The 19,907-nt window shown below is 40.8% G+C and overlaps 1 protein-coding gene across 1 annotated transcript in view; it reads left to right on the top strand.

The window, feature by feature from the left end:
* b4galt2 (UDP-Gal:betaGlcNAc beta 1,4- galactosyltransferase, polypeptide 2) overlaps nucleotides 1-19,907 on the top strand; it is a 270,007-nt gene that overhangs the window by 20,176 nt on the left and 229,924 nt on the right. Inside the window, exon 2 of the mRNA XM_033651114.2 lies at nucleotides 16,913-17,948. Coding sequence (XP_033507005.1) covers nucleotides 17,543-17,948 — 406 coding nt within the window. The 5' untranslated portion in view covers nucleotides 16,913-17,542. The remainder of the gene's footprint in view (nucleotides 1-16,912; nucleotides 17,949-19,907) is intronic.

Raw genomic sequence — 19,907 nt, 5'->3', positions numbered from 1 at the left:
CAACATTAATTTCTGGCCACCTGGCAAATTTTAGTCAAATATTCATCTCTTTTAGCTCTGTTTTTAGTCTCCACCAACTCCTGAGGAAAATATCTGGCTCTTTAGCTGCTAGATGCTCCACTATGTTCACCAACTAGTTGCTAACTGTGTGTCTGGGCTGCTTGGTGCTGGGCAGGTAGTGTGCACTAAAATTTTAGAGGGTTTTCACATGAACTATTAACTGCTGTGGCCCAACATGAAGTCATGAGAGCGATCAGAGTGGACCAAAACAGTAAAATTACAGGCTGGAGAACAATGAAAACTACAGTCAGTGAGTTTAAAGTCATTGTTTTTTGGAGGGGGCTGCATGATGGTGCAGTGGTTAACATTGTTGCACAGCAAGAGGGTTCTTGGTTCAAACCCTCCCTGCATGTTCTCCCTGTGTCAGCATGGGTTTTCCCTGGGTACTCTGGCTTCCTCCCACAGTCCAAAGACATGCAGGTTAATTGGTGACTCCAAATTCCCCGTAGGTGTGAATGTGAGTGTGAATGGTTGTCTGTCTCTAAAGCACTTTTTAAATAGGAATTGTGCACACTTGCAGGAAAGCCCAATCAGTCTTCTTTCAGCATTGGCAGTATAAAAACAAAATCAGGGAGTCCAGCGAAATGCTGCCTGCCTACTTTTGTTTATACAGAATGCGCCTTTTTTGGGGCAATGGGGGGCGTGAGCAAGTAACAAAACGTGTAGCTCAGCGTGTGATGTAAACAGTGACGTACTCCGAGAGAAGCCGCAGCTGGTCAGTCCTTCAGCGATTCTCTCATAAGTTGGCCTGCCCTTCACCGTCCCCGTCAGTTAATGGCCTCTTTGTTTGCGAGGACAAGGAGGGCACGCAATTCCTTGTCTCCCCAGTTGCTCATCTTTACAGTGTCTTTCAGGTTTGCGTTTCCCTCTTGCTACTAGCTGTTCGCTAATTCCTGCTATCAGCTGTTTCCTGTTTATCCACCGCCAGGGGTCACACATGCGGAGCCACCAACAGCTCCTCCCACAAGTCATTAACAGCCCCTCCCGTTGCGGAAGGCCACCTCAGTCTTTTTAAACTAAAAGGGTTCCGCCAATATGTTTACCCCTACGAAGCAGAAAATTGGGCACCTCGGATCAATTTGCCAATCCGGCTCTGTGTGTCTAAACGCTGGCAGCTTGCCTGCAAAATGGCCCAACATTCGCCGAAAATCTGGCAGTGTAAAAGGGGCTTATGTGTCAGCCTTGTGATAGTCTGGCAACCTGTCCAGGGTGTACCCCGCCTCTCACCCAATGTCAGCTGGGATAGGCTCCCTCGCAATCCAAAAGAATAAGTGGTCACAGAAAATGAATGAATGAACTGTCAGTAAGTTTTAAGTCATTATTAGAGCAAAGGTTTGACATTTTTAGAAATACTGTACATTTGAATCTGTGTGTGCACTAAGCATGAAGCTACTGGAGTGTACGCTTGTCGGCGATCCACTTTGGTTGCGGGCCAGAAATGTTGTCATCTGCCCATGCTTACGAGGGTCCACATGGCCCCAATGTTGACGTCTTTGTGCAGGCCAAAATTTTATGACAGCACAGCCTGTACGCATAGCAAGCATACATGCTCCGGCTACAAAATATAATCTCTGGTCCCACACTCCTGTCCAGTTGGTGGCATATCCATCTCTACCTGGTTTGCCAAGAAGAATGCTCGATCCTTCTTGTCTCCTGCACCAATGCGCTGTATTCCCCATCCCTGGTCCTATTCATGTTAAGCATTGCACATCATTTTTCTTTCTGTTTATCTTGTCAGCAAAAAGCAACAAACACAGGAGCTCTTTTTGCTGTCGTGAGTTCGTAAATGGTGAATGCACTTGCACTTGTATGCCGCCTTCCTAGTCTTCTGACTACTAAGAGTCACATTCACCCATTCACACACTGGTGGCTACGACTACTATACAAGGTGTTGCATGCTACTCAGTTTTTATACATTCACTGCAGAGTCAGGTGATAATTCTCTGTAGATTCATCACCCGCAACACCTTTAACATGTAGTCATATGATCCTCCATTGATATGAAAATATTTATTAAAGCTTTTTTAATTGCTGAAGAGAGATAATGCAAGTGGTCAGAAGCAGCTCTGTCAAAGCTGTAATATAAATTAAATCTGCATACAGCGTATCTGTTGTCTTCCACATCAGTTGGTAAAGATGAGTATAAAAAATAAGCAAAGCAAGGCTCATAGCCTGAGGGCTCTTCTGAGAACTGTTTAAGTTCTGTTAAAGAAACACACTGAGATTCAGGATGTAGCTGCGTATGTATCTGTGCTGCTGGGAAAGGATGGCCTTCTGCTCTGTTGCATTAAACCTTGTTATAAATGATCAATGATGATGTCACTGACAGGAAAATCAAGGCCTGTGTACAGTCTCTTAGTTCATTTGATGAGCTCCACTCTCTGATGCTAAATGGATAGAAAGGCAGTATGTGGAGGAGTCGGCTTCAGGCGGTACAACTGTATTACTTTGCATTCAAGCAACCCGACCTCAGTGTGTCCATCTGCAGTTATACAGTAGATTGATGTCCTCAGTTTTTGCACCTGCACCTGATTCACGGCTTTCACTCATCCTCCACTCCGCGTCCTTTCATTCCTCTTTGATCTTCTGCCATGTGCTTCAGCAGGGTGACCTGGGTGAAAGCCACGTGCGATCTCATGTGTCTTCCTGCTGAGGTGCCCTTGAGCATGACACTGATCTCCTAACAGCTCCAGTGTTGAAAACCAAAATTCCTAAAAGGTCACTTTTATTCTGACGAGTGTGAAGGTAATCATTTGTTGGGCTTGTGTTAGGCAGTGTGTTGCTGTTGAAGCTGTGAAGCGCTGTGTTAGCTTGCTGAGACTCACCTGGTAGGAAGGCGACCTGATGCAATTAGAGGTGTGATTTCCACCTGAGAGAACAGGTTGAAATTGTAGTAAAGGAAACAGTCATAGAATGTGTGTGAGAATGAGAACACCAGATTTAAAAATTAAAAAATAAAATCATTATAATAAAACCTATCTGGAATAAACCAAATAATCCATAACTCCAGTAAAAAGTAGTCATTTATAGCTTATGTATGAAAGATCTATTGACACTGCTTTAAAAGTTCCAATCAAAGCAATGAAACTTTCATAGATTAAAGAAATTGAGATGAAATAAAAATTAAAAATCCCTGGGTGTTGGTAGTGATTTAAAGTTCTGATATATTTCCTTTGACATAACTAATCTAATGCTTCTATGGTGCACTTCAGGCAGTACAGTTGCCACAGTGCATTATAAGTAGATAATATTGCTAATTGCATATTTTTAATGATCTGTTCTTGAGTCAATTAGTAGATTTAGTGAAAATTAATCTTTAAACAGTTTCAATAATTGATAACTTGTTCATGTCCTTTTTTAACCCTTAGATGCATGACCTACCAATACCTACACTCTTTCATAAGTGGGGTCAAAAATGACCCCAATTAGAATCAATGCGTTTTATGTGATAAACTTAAGCAATTTCTTTCATTTTGGTTAAAGATGATGATTTGTATTATATTTTGTTCAACAAAAGAATGATTTCATGTTTGACATGTTCATTTATCACTTTTTATTAACATTTTGACAACTAATGACATCATTGAATAATCAATAATAGTATAATAGGCTACCTAACGGATTAGATTTTATTACAAGGAAGCTATAAATATACTAAGTCTGCTTATCTCTGCACAACAAATGCAGTGATGTTACACACACACACACACACACACTTACTAATGACATCATTGAATAATCAATAATAGCATAATAGGCTACCTAACATGCGCACACGCACACACACAATAATGGTAAGATTGTATTACAAGGAAGCTATAAATATCATAGTAAGGCTGCTTATCTCTACACAACAAATGCAGTAATGTTAGCTAGCTAACATTAGAGTACGAACATTACATAGTAGTTAGCTAATTAGTACCTACACTGTAGTTAGCTAATACTAGCTAACTTAGTTAGCTAAAGTTAGCTAACTACAAAGTAGGCTGATTTGATGACAATAATACTATACTTTATCACACAAAAGTCATGGATGTGGAAAATAAGTTCATATTTTATAACGTCATATGTATTCCAAGATATAAAACGAATATAATACTAACATGTCTGTTGCTGTATAAAAATCCTCCTGGGTGGCGAGACTGCTGGCATTAGATGTGTAAGTGCAACAGTAAATGTATACCTGACAGTCACAGTTGATAAGAATCAAAGTACAATTTCTTAAAATGTATATAATTTTTTTTTTTTTAATGCAAATGGCCTCATGTCAAAAACATGTTTTATGAGGAATATCCAGAATATGAAATGATAAAAACTTTTAATTCCATAGATATTGAAGAAAAACAACCCCTGGGGTCATTTTTGACCCCACTTATGCATCTTAAGGGTTAAAGCAAACATGCTAAAAATGCTCTGGTTCTGGTGACTGCTGATCTTCTTGGTCTTCTGTGATAGTAAACTTTATATAATATGGGCTTTGGACTTTTTGTTCACTAAAAAATGCTGTTTGGCTCAGTGGACTTCGGCCTTAGGAAGTTGTGATGGACATCTTCTACTATTTTATGTCATTTTATAGACTAATTCATCAAGAAAAAAAATAAAAGATTATTAAATATTGAAAGTCATTATTAGCTGTGCTTCTTGCGTCGCCCAACTATTTCCAACATGGTGGCTGGGTCACCAACATTCTCATTTTACAGCTAAACAGTACACTGAAATATGTTTCTGAAGATATTTGAGGTAAGAAATGACCAATGCAGTAACAGACTCTTGATTCATATTTGATTAGTGCTGTCTAGTCTGACAGTTTGATAGCAGATTATTAGCAGTGACTGACCTGATTGACAGCCTTGTTTCCACCAGGCAGTCCAATTTAGTTCATTTAAGTACACATCAGAACAGTTATTTATTTGTTTCCATGGGGAAATGTTGTCCATGGTACCAACAGAACAGTTATTTATTGTCTCAATTTTTTGTCACCCTCTGCTGGGTTACCTAGCGCGCCTACTCGATGTTAAAGGGTGGAGCTTGAAAAACTGCAGTCCATTAAGTGGTCAATAGAGAATCATTACTCTTGCTCAGAAGTGAGTTGTGGCTGGTTTTGAGGATTACGTAACCACTCCTCATACAGTACATTAGCAAACTATATCAATAAAATGAAAGAATCTTTTCCTGCTTTTCATAATTAACTGCAGTTGTAGAGTGAGAAAAAAATATTTAATTCACTTTACAGACAGCCTGCAGCTACCGGCAACATTTAAGGTGGGACATTTGCTTGCATGTTACTCAATTCATGAATTGACATCTTAAATTTCAACATGACTACTTTGACCATTCCATTTGTTTCGGCTCTCTTGGATGACACACACTTTTAGTGATGATTGGATCTTCAAGCATTTAAAAAATATATATGAATTTTGACTGACATGAACTGAAAATATTTTGTTTCCTCACTTGGTGAAGTAACGTGGCGGAGTGTCATTCAAGGACTCACCATGGAAAACGTCGGCATGCCAACCCTGTTCTGTTGACAATAGACAAGGTGCAGACTTTCCTCTGCATCACCAGTAAAGAGGAAATACAGCGAGAGCTGGACAGAGCAGTGAAGGACAGCAGCACCGCCCACATTTAAGAGGACTTCTGTGGTGGAAACACTAAGAAGTTCTGGGGTCTAGGTACATGTTCATAGTGGTTACTTTTGGTTGTAAAGGTACTAATCCAAAGGTTTTGATGGAAACACAGCTTTAGAGACTCCTTGGTTCTGATTGCTTGTGTTTGGTGCGCTGTGGAAGATTCTAGCAAATGCCATTTAGGACTGTAGGAAGAGGAGGAGTGATGTGATTTTTTTCTCAAACTTTCTGTCTCATATAACACTTTGCAGAGGTTGTGACATTTTCAACAAATAGGACAAAAAGTTATTTTCATGGAAGTTCCCAACTGTAGCTTTAATAAATCCTCAATGTCATAACACACACTGACTTTCACGGAGTTTGAGCTCTTGTGTAGACCTTACGAAGTGAACGGGAGAACTTGTGACTATAAAGTTAGCGGTCGAAATTCCCCAGGCTTGCATTTGACCCTTTGGCCCTGCATATACTGATGCTGAGGCTGAACTCAACCCACAGATGCTCCAGTGGAGCTGACCAGTAGTTAACAGAGGAGGATAAAAAGTCTCCAGACATCTCATCACTTAATGCTGTAAACTTTAGATAAAACCCTCTGACCAGTGGAACAGGCAGTCGTGATTGCTATTCATTGCTGTAAATGTGGTGATTTCTAAGTGAAAGCTCTACAGTTTGTAAGATAAAATCATTGTGACTGTATAATGGACATCGCTGCAATGTCTTGAATTGCCCCTTCACATTAAAAGCCCTCAGTTAAGCCACAGACCGTCTCTCCTTCCAGCATACGCTTACTCTAGACTCGATTAATTATGTACCCTCACAAATTACCAGTCTGGCCACCCGTCTGGCAACCAATTAAAATTTTAAGATACAGATGTTGTAGACGTTCTGCTAGCTTTAGCTGGCACTTCATCTGAATGTACTTTTTGATGTGTGTGTGTGTGTGTGTGTGTGTGTTAAGTCTGAAAGCGGGGCATCCATTACATTTATGTGACAAGAGCAGGAATTATTAAACAGGTACAGTGTCTTAAAGAGTTCCTTTAAAGCTTGCAAATGTTCCTGTGAACGCAGAAGCGTTTCATCCTATATACTGCACCTTCATGCCTCGATTTAACTGACTGCACTTCGTGACAGATTGTTTGAACGCACACGCACCGTCACTGAATCATGTACATGTGTTACATCCTTCTTGTTAATCTTACATCCGTGTTCTTGTGCGTCCTCTGCAGTGTTTTAGCACTAAAATGACATAAAATTCCACTTAGGTGGAGGATTCATCTGCTGTATGGTGTTATTCAGGTCTGTGAGAGTCACATCTGTAATTGTGTACAAAGCAAAGCCAGAAACCACAGCACTACAACTAAGCCCTGCAGTGTTATTAAAATGTAAATTTCAGAGCTGGCCCTTAACGGATGAACTCGGCTAAAAAACACATTTGGAAGTGCATTTTTTATTCTTCTATCAAGAATTATCAGTAATGGGAACTACGAGAAAATAATTTGCATATCACTAACCTTTACTAAATTTTTAAAACAAACATTTCATCATACAGAAAAGACAGCATTAGATTTGAGACGTTTTATTAAGTCTCTGAGCATATCAGCATCAAGTTTGGAAGACACTGATCTACATTCAAAGCTCAGTTCTTTGATTTTTGGCTTTAAGAGATCTCAAATCTAACTTTTCATCGCCATATTTACACACACACTTACCCTGCAGTCTGAATCACATACATTTTCTTTTTACTATTTGTGCTGCAGATGCCCTTACAAATTCAAAATTCAAATGCACAAATTCACAAATTTCTTCAGAAAAATAGACAAAGGAAAAAGTACACATACAAGTCATAGGAAATAATGGAGATGTGAAAAGGAACACTCTGACAGGGTATCAAAAGCTTGAGAATAGGGGCCCAGACATGAAGCAAATTGTATTTTAAAATGTGTTTATGAACACGTCTAGATTTAAGAAAAGAAAGTGCATATAATAACCTAAAGAGCTCCTAAGACTAACCAAAAACCTTGAGACTGTACTAACCTAACTACTAAATGGTCCCAAGACATTTATTCCATCAGTCCAAACATTGGTTTGATAGTTAAGACAACATAAATATAAACACATTGCAAGTGGAAATCACAGCACAGTGTAAATGGATTTGAGTGTTACTGGTTCAGAAGTCTCCGGTTGTTTAGGGTCTTCATGTGTTTTAACATATTTATGTTGTAATTGCTGCTTAAGGCTGTTCTTGAAAACAGAATACGTACTGTGGAGTATGCATGCAATTGGGACAAACTATTGTGCCTTGAAATTTGACCCTCTTACTAAATGTTATCACTTAACGTTACCTTGGAGATACAAAACGTCATTTGCCGAACCCGCCAGAGATGGAGCTCAACCTGGAGAGCTCTGCTGTTACTTTTCCATATATGTAGTTTTAACCTCAGATTCTGATATGCAGTATTATGTTATGACAGTAAAATTCCATACAGATTTCTCTGTCATTGTTGTTTTCAGTCATGTCTTTTTGGTGTTGGTTATCTTAATCATTATGTTGTTCACTTGAACAATTTATATTCCTGTTGTTACTGTATATTAGACTGGTCATCTGTCACTTGAAAGCACTGTCATCTGTCATTGCGGCTTCTGACGGCTGACAATGAGCTGTCATCTGAGTGCTGCTCAGTCAGTTGATGAATCTTCCAGTGTGCAGAGGATTGTGGGTAAGAATAGCCAGAAAAACTGTGGAATGCGACTGGATGCCGAGTAGGACATCCTTGTATTTTTGGCATACTGCATTTGATATACTATGTTATTGGGCCATACTAAATCTTTTTCTGGCGTACCAAATTCAGTCAGGAGAGACTTGTTCTGAGAGAAAAGAATATTTATTTACATGTGCACATAAGTATGAGAAATGTGAAAAGTCTCTGGCAATTAGACCGCATCGTGATGTCATCTATTCCAGGAGGGTGGTAAAGACGTAGTAGATTAGGGATCCCCCCCCTGTGGAGTCTAGATGCTGGTGGTGGTGATGAGATGAGATAAAGAGGGAGCTGAGGATCTGGGTGTGAAGAGGAGTGGGCTTTTGATGAGCTTGTCCTGGGCTCTGGATAAGGTGGCTGGAGGTGAATGGGGTGAAGGAGGGCGTGACGCTTCCACCTAAAATGACAGCTGACAGGAGCAGAGAGGAGAACAGATTTAAAGTTTGGCAGCAGCGAGCGACATGAATGACTGAAGGAGATTGTGGCAAAGTTTAGGACTTTGGGAACACCCATAGTCAGCCGATTGGTGGAAGTGGTGCGAGTGGGATAGAGAGAGAATTGTGAATGGATGTACCATAAAGAAAGTCCTCTTGATTGAAACCACACTAATCATAAATAGTTTGATTGTATGGATATTAGGGCTGTCAAAATTGCTCAAAAATGACGTTCGAATATTCCTTCTAAAAATAACTCATAGGTTCGAACCATTCGAATATTTTTTTTGCAAACTAATACAAGGAAACATACATGTATATGTATTAATACAAGGAAACGTAACTACTTGTAGGTATTTTTATTTCAACATAAACGTCTTTGAAAACATTTACATACCTACACATTAAAACGCATAAAACAATTATCTTTACCGCGGACCTCTCGCTCGCCCCCCTCTCCGACCCGTGGCCACACCGCCCGCGGAAGCGCTGCGAATAGCCTCGAAGCACCGGACCGTGACCGGCTCGCGCCCTGCAGCAATCGTTTCGGCTGGTCTATTTTCTGCGCGAGCTGCGAGCGAATGTGTCAAGCCGAGTGACGGAGACAACAGCTGGGAGCAGAACCGCTTGTCGACCAGGCTGGAGAAATGTGCGTCTGATGCCAACGCCTACTCGCAAAGAGGACAGTTGTGGTGGTGTTTTTTTTTTTTTTTCTCTCCACAATCGAATATCAATTTTCACATTCGAAGGTCCATTTTTTTTTCAAATTCGAATTTAGAATATTCGTTGACAGCCCTAATGGATATTGGAACATACAGTTGATTTTTTTAGCCATAAATACAACATTGCAGCCTATGGATTGTCATGTTGCATGAGTGTATGTAGTGACAGAACAGGTAGTTTGTGTGTATATCTAGTGAAACAGGTTGCCTGCTTACTTTATGCCCTCTGTTGTGCCCCAGTAGCTTCAATATTTCCCTCCACTGACTGGCACTTCCTGAACATCCTGTTTATTTTCTGGTGACAAATACAGTGCAAAGGGAATGTTTTAGGAAATGTACAGTCCCTGTGCCTCCTGTCACAGCTGATGGCTACAAACCTGAAAAGGTGTTAAGAGTTTCCCCTGGCGATGCATTTCAAAATATAAATCCAGAAGTGTGAAAGAAAGTGTCGGCGCTCGGGTGAAACGGGGGAAAAAGTTCCCAAAATGTTTGCTTCATGTCTCACTTACAGATGCATCTGTCATGGCATTTCCCCTCTGTGGACTGTGTGTTAGTGTCTTTGCATGGATGTTTCCCATGTTGTGATAAATGTAGCGCTGCGGAAAGCCAGAGAGCTGAATTTGTGCTGTGAAGTATTTGAAAATGTCTCTTAAGGGCACCAGTCCATATTTAAGTTATGAGTTCACAGAGCTTGTAGTTTGTCAAGAACTGAGGAGTGAGATGATCACAGCAACAAATTAAAACAAGAAAGTGACATTAGCATTAAAATGTATTCTCTCTACATGTGCAAATATGAAATAGAAATGGCAGGCTGTTAAGTTTTATGTTTTTCTCTGTCGGTCTTCTTCCTCTCTTTTTGAGGTCAGTTGATTCCGTATATATATTTAATATTGTATTAAAAGCTTTGGTGAATCAACATTTTAAATTCTGGTTGAAGGGGTGCAAGAAACATTCTGCTCTTTTATTTTGTACCCATCTCTTATGTGAAAACTTGCCGAAACATCAAGATGCTCTGTAGAGTTTGCGCAGAAAGTTGTCACATTCATCACAGTCAAAATCAGCATGCAAGACGAGTATGCTGCATTTCTTTGAAAAAGATCAGATATACAGAACTGTGTGAGTGAAGTGAGTTGAGTTTAAAAGTTTAACAAATGCCAACACAAGTTACCAGAGCCAAAAGATAAGATAAGATAAGAAGATAAGATATCTAAAACAGAAATGATACCAACAAAATTCCTTAATCCTTATAATTGAGAAACTGCTGACAGCAAATGTTTTTACTTCATAAATAACTCAAAATTGTCATTGATTTATATGTTGTCTTTCAGCTAATTAGTTCATTTACTGGTGGTTTCAGCACTAATGGAGCACCATCCAGGTCTCACCCCCAACTCGTCAAATATTGATGCCTGGTCAGTCAGATATGGATCCACAGAGGCACCCTTGGGCAGCGGCATTTTTTGAGGCTGAGAAACTGCCATGGTATGAAGAGCAAGACAGTCCGCACAGGGCAGGTGGGAGGGGAGGTGGATGGGTTAAATAACTATGGACTTTCACCGGGGAGACAGCTGTTTGTGTCCTGTGTGGAACCAAAAGTAACACCATAGTGTGCCAGTATGTGTAGTGATACATTATGTTAGTAACAAACATACTTATTTTAAGCCAAATGAGTTCAGTCAAGGACTAGGTGTTACAATCCCTTGACGCACACACTTGAGACTATGAGTGGGTGTGAAAGTGCTGTTTGGGGGTTTCTGAGTGGGAGCCAAAGAGTTAAGGTTAGATGGAGTATGAAAGAGTATAGTTAGATAGAAAAGTAAGTAGGAGCATAGCGAGGGCAGAGCCAAGGAGAGACGTCTGTACAGACTGAACTCTCCCCCGCTAGACCAGGCTGTACACTGTAGCTCCCACTAGCCCCTCATTTTGATAAGGGGAGGGGAGGGTAGAAGAGAGAAGAAACTAACAGGAGAAAAACGTACCTAAGTTTACTTGAGGTGGAGTTTAACAGGTCAATTGTTGTTGCACGTACTTGCGATTTATGAGTGATAGTTGGAGCCACGCTGGGGGAGGGGATGGGGGTTTAGGGAGGGTAAAAACTTCATTGGGGTCATCAGGTGGGTACCCTGGTGTTTCAGTGATAGGCCCACAACACCTCCAGAGGGCTAATGGGCATCACTTTTTCTAAACCCAACCACATACTTTTGCCTATAAAAACCAGGAAATAAACCTAAAAGTTTTTTTTTAAGCTACGTTCTTATTTTATTTTGAAAAGAGACTTTGCATTTGACAACCTTAAATTGTCAATTTCAGCTAACTAGTTAAATCCAAATATATTCATAAAGTTTTACAATGTGACCATTATAATATGACACCTCTCACTATTACTTAATAGTTATTAATAGGGCTGCCCTTGACTAAGAGTTTTCCTAGTCAACCAATAGTCATCATTTAGGGCCATAAGTCGACCAGTCGGCTGCTTGTTTACGATATTAGTTTAATTATTAAATGATTTATTGTGGGCGGGGTAACTCAGTGGTTTGAGTTGAAGGTGTGAGAAAGAATAGTATCAGTAACATTGTTAACACTGTGCTACATTACAGAGAAATACAAAAGCGTACTAATGAACCTTCATTAATATAGGCCTATATTTTATCTACAAGTGCACGTCACACACTGAGCGAGCCGCCTGTTAATGACGCTGTCGGCAAAGCAGTCATGATTGTGCTAAGTGGCTAATGGACATGTAGCTACCTCCATGTTTCAGATGATACGTCATGTTTGTAGTCGACCAATGAAGATGAGTTTACATATCACCTTGGGTTCGTCCTTCAGCTTCTCAAAATGATCCCACACTTTGGATTTCCTGCCCAACATGTTATTAACTAGCCTGTGGAATAACCGCAGGTACCAGCCCTGGAAATTAACCTGACTCCTGTCTGACTGCTGAGTGTGGTCACTTCCTGTGTCTGTCCTTTTATTAAATTCTTAAATTAAATTTCCGCATCATCTGGTCATATAGGATTTGATTTATTTTGACAAGGTGCAGCTCCTAATAGAGTTTCACGTTTGTCTGTTTTTTTTTTTAATCTTTATATCAAGTTTAATTAAATCATTTGTGATAGGATTTTTAAATTGGTAATGAATGCTCGCTTTGGTGAGGTGTCACCCTCACCTCTTGATCCCTCCAGCTCACTTTGACGATATCCCTTTTCACAATTTCTCCCTTGCAGTATTATAATCAATCCACAAGCCACTGAACAATGAGTTAGCACGGTTGTTAACCTCCGTGACAAAGGCTGCACATAGAGATTAGTGAGCCCACTGCTCTCTGTGGTAGGGGAGACACGGAAATCCTTACACATGACAAAGATTGGCCACATTGGGACATAACTCTGGTTTAATTTAGATGAAACTAGGAGGCATGACAAAGTATTGTGTCCTTGATTGGTTTAAGTTGTACCTTTAGCCACAGTCTTCCTCTTCATCGTTGCTGTTGTTGTTACTAATCTTTCTTGCCCTGCCCTTCTTTGGTCATGGTCTGGACTGTCCAGTCTTTGTTCTGCTCATTTGGAAACAGCCTTGAAACTTAATAGAGATGGAAAAAGGCAGTTGTATTCCACTTCACATATTTTCATAGCGTTTCTCTGGGGTTTCCTTGGCAGACATGATATGATTGGAGACTGTTATGAAATTTATTGCTGTTGTTAAAAAGGGAGTTACAAGGATCCTTGAATAAACTGGTTACATAATGGGTCTATTTCTCACTGTCGCTGTGGCCATCTCTGTCTTCTCCTCTCTCTCCTTGGTCTCTCTCATCATGACTTACAAGCTTCAGAGACTTCATAGACTCATTCCTGACTTTGCTGGTGACATTTGCATATTAAGTTAAAAATGAACACTTGGTACCGCCTTGTACACTACCGCAGTGAGATGTCCCTGAGAGAGACAGGAAGTAAGGGAGACAGGAGCAAGTGAGAGACAAGAGATTTCCTCTGCACAGCTTTATTGTCTTTTGTTTCGGTCTGCTGACCTTTTTCAAGACAAAAAAAAAAAAAAATGGAATCCCAAGATAGTACTTGTTGTCTTGAGAAAAGTCAGCTGAGCGAAATGTCAGCAAATAAAGAGGCTCAGGTGCAGATGGATTTAGTCCTTGTGGGCTTCGTTTTCATATCTCACATGAGAGAAAAAGCACTGACGTGTGTTATATCTACATTGATCTCTGATAAGTCCTGTGCAGCTGGTCATCCGCAGCAAAATAGGATTTCAATCCTGCCTGCGGATTTATTTCTTCTGTGTCTCTGCTGCTGATTTTTAGCATTGCCACCCCGTGTTGCACTATCACATGGTTCAACACCTGCTAGACACTGAGGACTACCCGCTTGCCCCTGAGCTCTGTAGTTGAAGCAGAAAATGGGGCAAGACTCTTCTGTCTGTCTGACTGATTATCTGTCCGCCTGCCTCACTACATGTCATGAATTCGCTCCTGATACATTACATGCCAGCCTGTTTAGTCACTGGAGAGCAGCATGGCTGGGAAATAAATCCTGACCTGCACAAGCATTATGGTGCGACTGGTGTGCGGTGTCCCGGTCAGCAGAAATCCATCTCATTAACTAGCAAGTTTCTTACACACACATACACACACACACCCCTTGAGGCGCAGTCTTGGCAGTATCAACTTTGCTGCCCACAGACAAAAGACAGACAGAAAAAGGCAGCCAACTTTCTGGACAGACAGCAGACATCAGCTCAGTCACCAAGCATATGTTTCAATTTCCTACATTTTGCCTCAAGAAGAAACAGGAAATCACCTAACCAGTCAAGCACAGATCTGAGGTTATGTGGCATTTTACCATAGTGGGTTTTGCTGTTATTGGAGAGTTTAAGAGTTGTACTTCTGTTGTGAGAAGCATTTTTTGTACAATTAATGCCGTACTATGGAAAGTATTAACTCGTTTGCTTAAATTAAATAAGCTGCTGTCTAAATACAAGCAGATGTAAAATAGTCAATGATTTGGATCCATCAAAATTAAAACATGTTGCACGACTCTTTGCCAGAACACAAAGCTTTATCCACCAAATGTTTTCAGCTATCTTGTCTTCCTAAGTGCGTCTAAATATGTTTCTAGTTTCCTGTATACGCAGTTCATAGATCAGTCATCTGACTTACAGTATAGATCACCATATACACTCAGTATGCAAAAGAAAGTAATCATCTTTTAAAAATACTCTTATACTAAACACCATGACTACACCTAATGAATGCAGACATTCACAAGATCATTTAAATCAAAACCTGCAATATAACAACCGACTTTTGAGATTTTTCTTTAAGAAATGCAAGGGTTCATCTTAACCCATTATTGGGAAAAAAAGTTCAATCTTCTTTTTTGATACAAAGCAACAAATACTGTTTCTTTAAACATTTTTCAAAACAGTAGCCTTTACTTGAATTTTTTTTTTATATCTCTTCAAGAGAAAACTTTTCAGCTTCCTTCCCCTAGCATTCCCAAAGACAACGGAATAACTGTCCGTTTTCCTCGGAGCCCAGCAACTACCAACAACACATGACACGCTGCATTTTGTTTTCTACAGTTACTTCGGCCTTTCCACTGTCCACCATTTCCATCCATGGGGATAGTAGTCGCAAAGAACTTGCATTGATACTCTGTGATAACTGGGTATAGCTACTGATAGCTATCAAAAGCGCTATCCTCTGTATCCCTGTTTTGGTTTCACTATCACCGGCCCACATCCTTTGTTCCATAAATCAAGCCTTTATTTTCCTGTTAGATTGTACCTGGTGAAGGACAGAATTGCATAGTGAAAGCAAGGCTCATATGCTACCAGTCTAAATGCAGATGGCATTATTCTGTAGCCATTACACTGTGAAATCAACGATAACTTCTTAATGATAAGTCAAAGCAAAAAAACGATATTTTCAGTTTAATACTTGTAGATTGCCTAACAAATTTTAAGATAACCTTTCTAGCTTTGACTTAATCGATCCACCCTTTAACTAGACTTGAAAATATCCTAAAAACATTCCTGGAAACTGGAAACAACCATAGATACCACGTAGATGCAAGCACCAACTTGAATTAAAATATGAAACTTTGATTTTAATCAGAAGCTGTCTGATCACAGAATAAGCAAGCTATGAATAATTGAATGCCAGCCTTTGGTAGTTAACAACATTATAAAATACTTGCTGCCACAGACAAACTTTTGTTTGTACCAGAAAACATTGGAGGTTTGATATCGACCCCAGTTTAACAGTATTTTGCAAAAGATTCAGGCCAGGTCATGGAATCATATATATATATATATATATATATATATATATATATATGTATATATATATATATATATATAGATAGATATAGATATATATATATATATATATATATAGATATATATATATATATATGTGAACAAAAATGAGCAGAAAATAATAAAATAAATCATTAAAAGACATTAAAGTAAGCAGTCTGAATCTAAAGATAGTATAAGCTCATGTTTCTGGCTGATAGGCCAATTTCCAGGGGATATCTGTGATGTTAACCAGAGACACCTTCATTAGATATCCATAGTTTTCCAATTATCAGCATTAGTATTTCAACATTTATCACTCGCTCTCTTTGTTTCTCTTTGTCTCTGTTTGTTTTCATGTTGGTCAGTGTTTTTATCATCCACTTCAGCCTCATCTTCTTCTTTTCTCTCACTGATTGCAAAAGCCATAAACCTACAATAAGCATTGCCTGTGGGAAAACTCTAAGTGCCCCCTGTTTCTCTCCTTTGCTCATACGTTCACTGCATTGTGTATTCCCACTTGCCGGCTCACTCCATCATAAATGCTTTTTAAACCACTTGACTGGAAAATTGACTTGGCATGTCAATTCGGCTGAACGGCCCAAGTCAGAGCTTTTTGTTTGTCTGAATCTGTAGATGCTTTTGTTGTTGGCTCTGTTTCTGTCAAAGTCTCATGTGTACTTCTTCTCCTGCCGAGAATGAACTTCTTAATTTATTTCACCGCTCTTCAACCGGGCGTATCGAATAAGAACAAGGTCACCGAATACTTTAAACATCATTGGTTTTCCTCTGGCATTTTAAGTTTGTTTTTACACAGCGAAGTCACTGTATTCAGTGAAAATGCACAGCTATAATTTACTGCACTTTACCTGCACTGGTTTGAGGAAGCAGTCGAAACATTTACAGCATTCAGCTTTCCTTTTCGTTTATTTGATATCACATTTAACATTTGGCTTCATCATAATGTATTCTTTCCGTTGTCTTTCATTTTCCATCAGGTGCCTGAGACTTTCCTGGATAAGTCTGTCTGAGTCTGACTGACCTGATCCCACAAGAAGAGGACATCTCTACTGAGCCATCAGCAGACCCTCAACACTACACTGATGAATGTTTGTCGGCAGCTACCACTACGCCATCACTCGGATCACTTATCAGTTGGAAGTTTTAAGCAAACGTTGGACTAATAGGTTGTTGCTTGACGAACCGGACTGGCTTTTCACATCGGGATATCACACGGGTGCAGCAACAACTTGACTCTGGGATAGTGTCTAACTCAACATATGATCACATGCCCATATCAGCAAAGATTTATCTGCAATCGAGGCCTTATGTCTTAGATTACACTGAACTTATTTGCTGTATCTACAGTTATGTCTGTCAGAGAATAGGTTCCTGGATCGTCTCACTCAGGGATTGAGGCTGATTAAAACATTTCAGTACTTTTGTCATGCAGGGAATCTGGGTCCGCACCAGAAACAAGCTGGCATCTCAGACTTCAGGTGTAGCTGACTGTGTAGCCTCCCTGCCCTCATCGATGACCCCATGACCCCTGCAGAAGCCAGATAGTCCGGTATCAGCTAACCACATGTCCTTATCAGAAATTTAATAGCAGCCGTCAGGATGAGCGCATGTCCGTAGCCACGCAACGCCAGCATTGTCGAGGCTGGCGGACATCTTCCTCGGCCATGACCCGGCTGATGTTGGGCCGGACTCTGGAGCGCATCTGTAAAGGCGTCCTGCTGCTCTGCCTGCTCCACTTCCTCATCATGATGATCCTGTACTTCGACGTTTACACACAGCGCTTCGACCTCTTCAGCCGCTTCAACAACGGCCGCAACGGATCCAGGAATAACGCCAGCGGAGCAGCAGGGAACGGACACCATTATTACTATTACAACCTTTCCAGGCCCAACGCGACGCTAGCCAGCTACCTGGCCACAGGGGAGCAGCTGGTGCCGAGTGCGCAGCCTGAGACCAATCAGACACCTTCTCCAAAACCGCTGCCGCCGTGCCCCGAGAACCCGCCCGGCCTCGGTGAGTAGTAATACCAAAGGGTCCATTTTCACCCCTGTTTCCTGCTACATCAAAATAATCCAGTGGATTCGATTTTTTGTTTTTGCACAATGTGTGAAATGTCTACAATTGGAAAATCAACACAACACAACAGGGTTATTTTCAGTCAAAAAGTAATGGAGATGACAGCTACATAAGCTTTCTTGAGTCACAACAGTCCCGTAAACTATAAACTAGGGCTGGGCAATAAATCGATTTTATCGATTAATTCAAATTTGTAGTTTAGGCCGATTTGTTTTAATGACAATTGAGTTTCTATTTAAAATCCGCCACCGCCGCTCCGCGCTGGGCTCCCATAGTTCAGAGTGGGCTCACCCCCCCCCCCCCCCCCCCACGCGCTTGATACACAAACAACATGGCAGCGAGCGCTGAAGAACTCGTTCTCAAGAAAGGGAACGAGTTCTTCAGTGCTTTTGTGTGCACACCTGTGTCTGTGTATGTGTCTGTGTGCTCACCTGTGTGTGTGTGTGTGTGTGCGTGTGCGCATCAGGGCCGAACTCCGCCGTGCGCAACACAGAGAGCAGAGGAGGATTTTAGACGCGCACCGTGTAGGGACAGAAATGACATGCCGTTGTGTAAATAAGATAATAAGTGTTACCAACGCCAAGCTGGCAGACCCCCGAACCGTAGTAAAGGGACCTCTGAAGACCATTAGCTCCTTTAGCTAGCAACACATAAACAACGGGACCTCGTCTGCGTTAAAGAACAGCACTTTATTTTCAGCACTGCAGGGATGATGCACAGCCTCTGTCATCAGTGTCTGACTTTTACATAGAGGGAAATAACTCAAAAACAGCATGCAGAACTGCGTAGGCTTCTTCACTGTGGCTGCTTGATGTAAACAACATAGCACATGCCTCACTTTCTTCCTGGGGCGCATCCGTCTGACGTCACACACCACACCCGGCGCACTAACGTCACACACACACACACACACACCCACACACACACACACACACACACACGCAAGCCACACACATCAGGCTCAGCCTGTAACATAAGGCTATTTAGTTTGTTTAATAAAAGGACAAGGTAGAGACCTGTTCTATAGGAAAGGTAACCTTAAATGACTTCTGTTGTGATCCAATATGATGGTAGGGGAAACGCTGCCGTATGATAAGAAGGGGGTCTGGTGGAAAGCGATCACAGATGCAGTCGCCATGTATATTTCAAGAGATATGGTGCCCATATATAAGCTACCGTGGAAAAGTCAGGGTTTATTCACATGCTGAAAGTTTTGGACCCCAGGTATGTGCTACCAGGCCGCAATTTATTTATTTTTTTAACTAGGAGGGGAAAAAATTGATTTAAATCGTGAATTGAATTTTTTGTGAAAAACTCAGAGATTTTTTTTTAGGCCATATCGCCCAGCCCTACTGTAAACTGTGCCATTGGACAGTCTGAACCGCAATGCATTTTGGGGTGGTTGAGTATTTCCAATAAGGTCACATCTCATACATGGAAATTCTTGCTTATCTGGTATACATCCAAGTATTTCTCGCAAACACAAAATTTCCAAACTTCTTTAGTTCTAGTCTTACTTAGTGTGAATAGTATGTTCATAGGCAATTTTGAACACAGCCCATATGTGCACTTGCCACAGTTTACCAAACTGTCGTGACTCCAGGTGTCTCCCAATTTAATGTGTGGGTAGCTGTCTCCGGCTATCTCATTTCAAATTTAAGGATTGCATCTGATATACGCTTTTTCGTGTCATGTTTGTCGACAAGGCCTCCTCTCTGGTTATGAGTTGATGGAGCAGTGTGTCAAACTTACTTTATCCAGTCTGTCCCTGCCGTGTAACGATAGCTAGCCAGCAGACTGCAGATATCATGCCGGTGTCTCGCCGAAACAAAAATGTCAGGTGCAGATGTGAAGCAGACGTTAGCAGACTCCTCTGCTGTTTCTGTGCTGAAACGG

Source organism: Epinephelus lanceolatus, chromosome 12 (assembly GCF_041903045.1).
Source record: "Epinephelus lanceolatus isolate andai-2023 chromosome 12, ASM4190304v1, whole genome shotgun sequence".
NCBI classification, from domain to species: domain Eukaryota; kingdom Metazoa; phylum Chordata; class Actinopteri; order Perciformes; family Serranidae; genus Epinephelus; species Epinephelus lanceolatus.
This window is presented reverse-complemented; position numbering and strand designations above follow the sequence as displayed.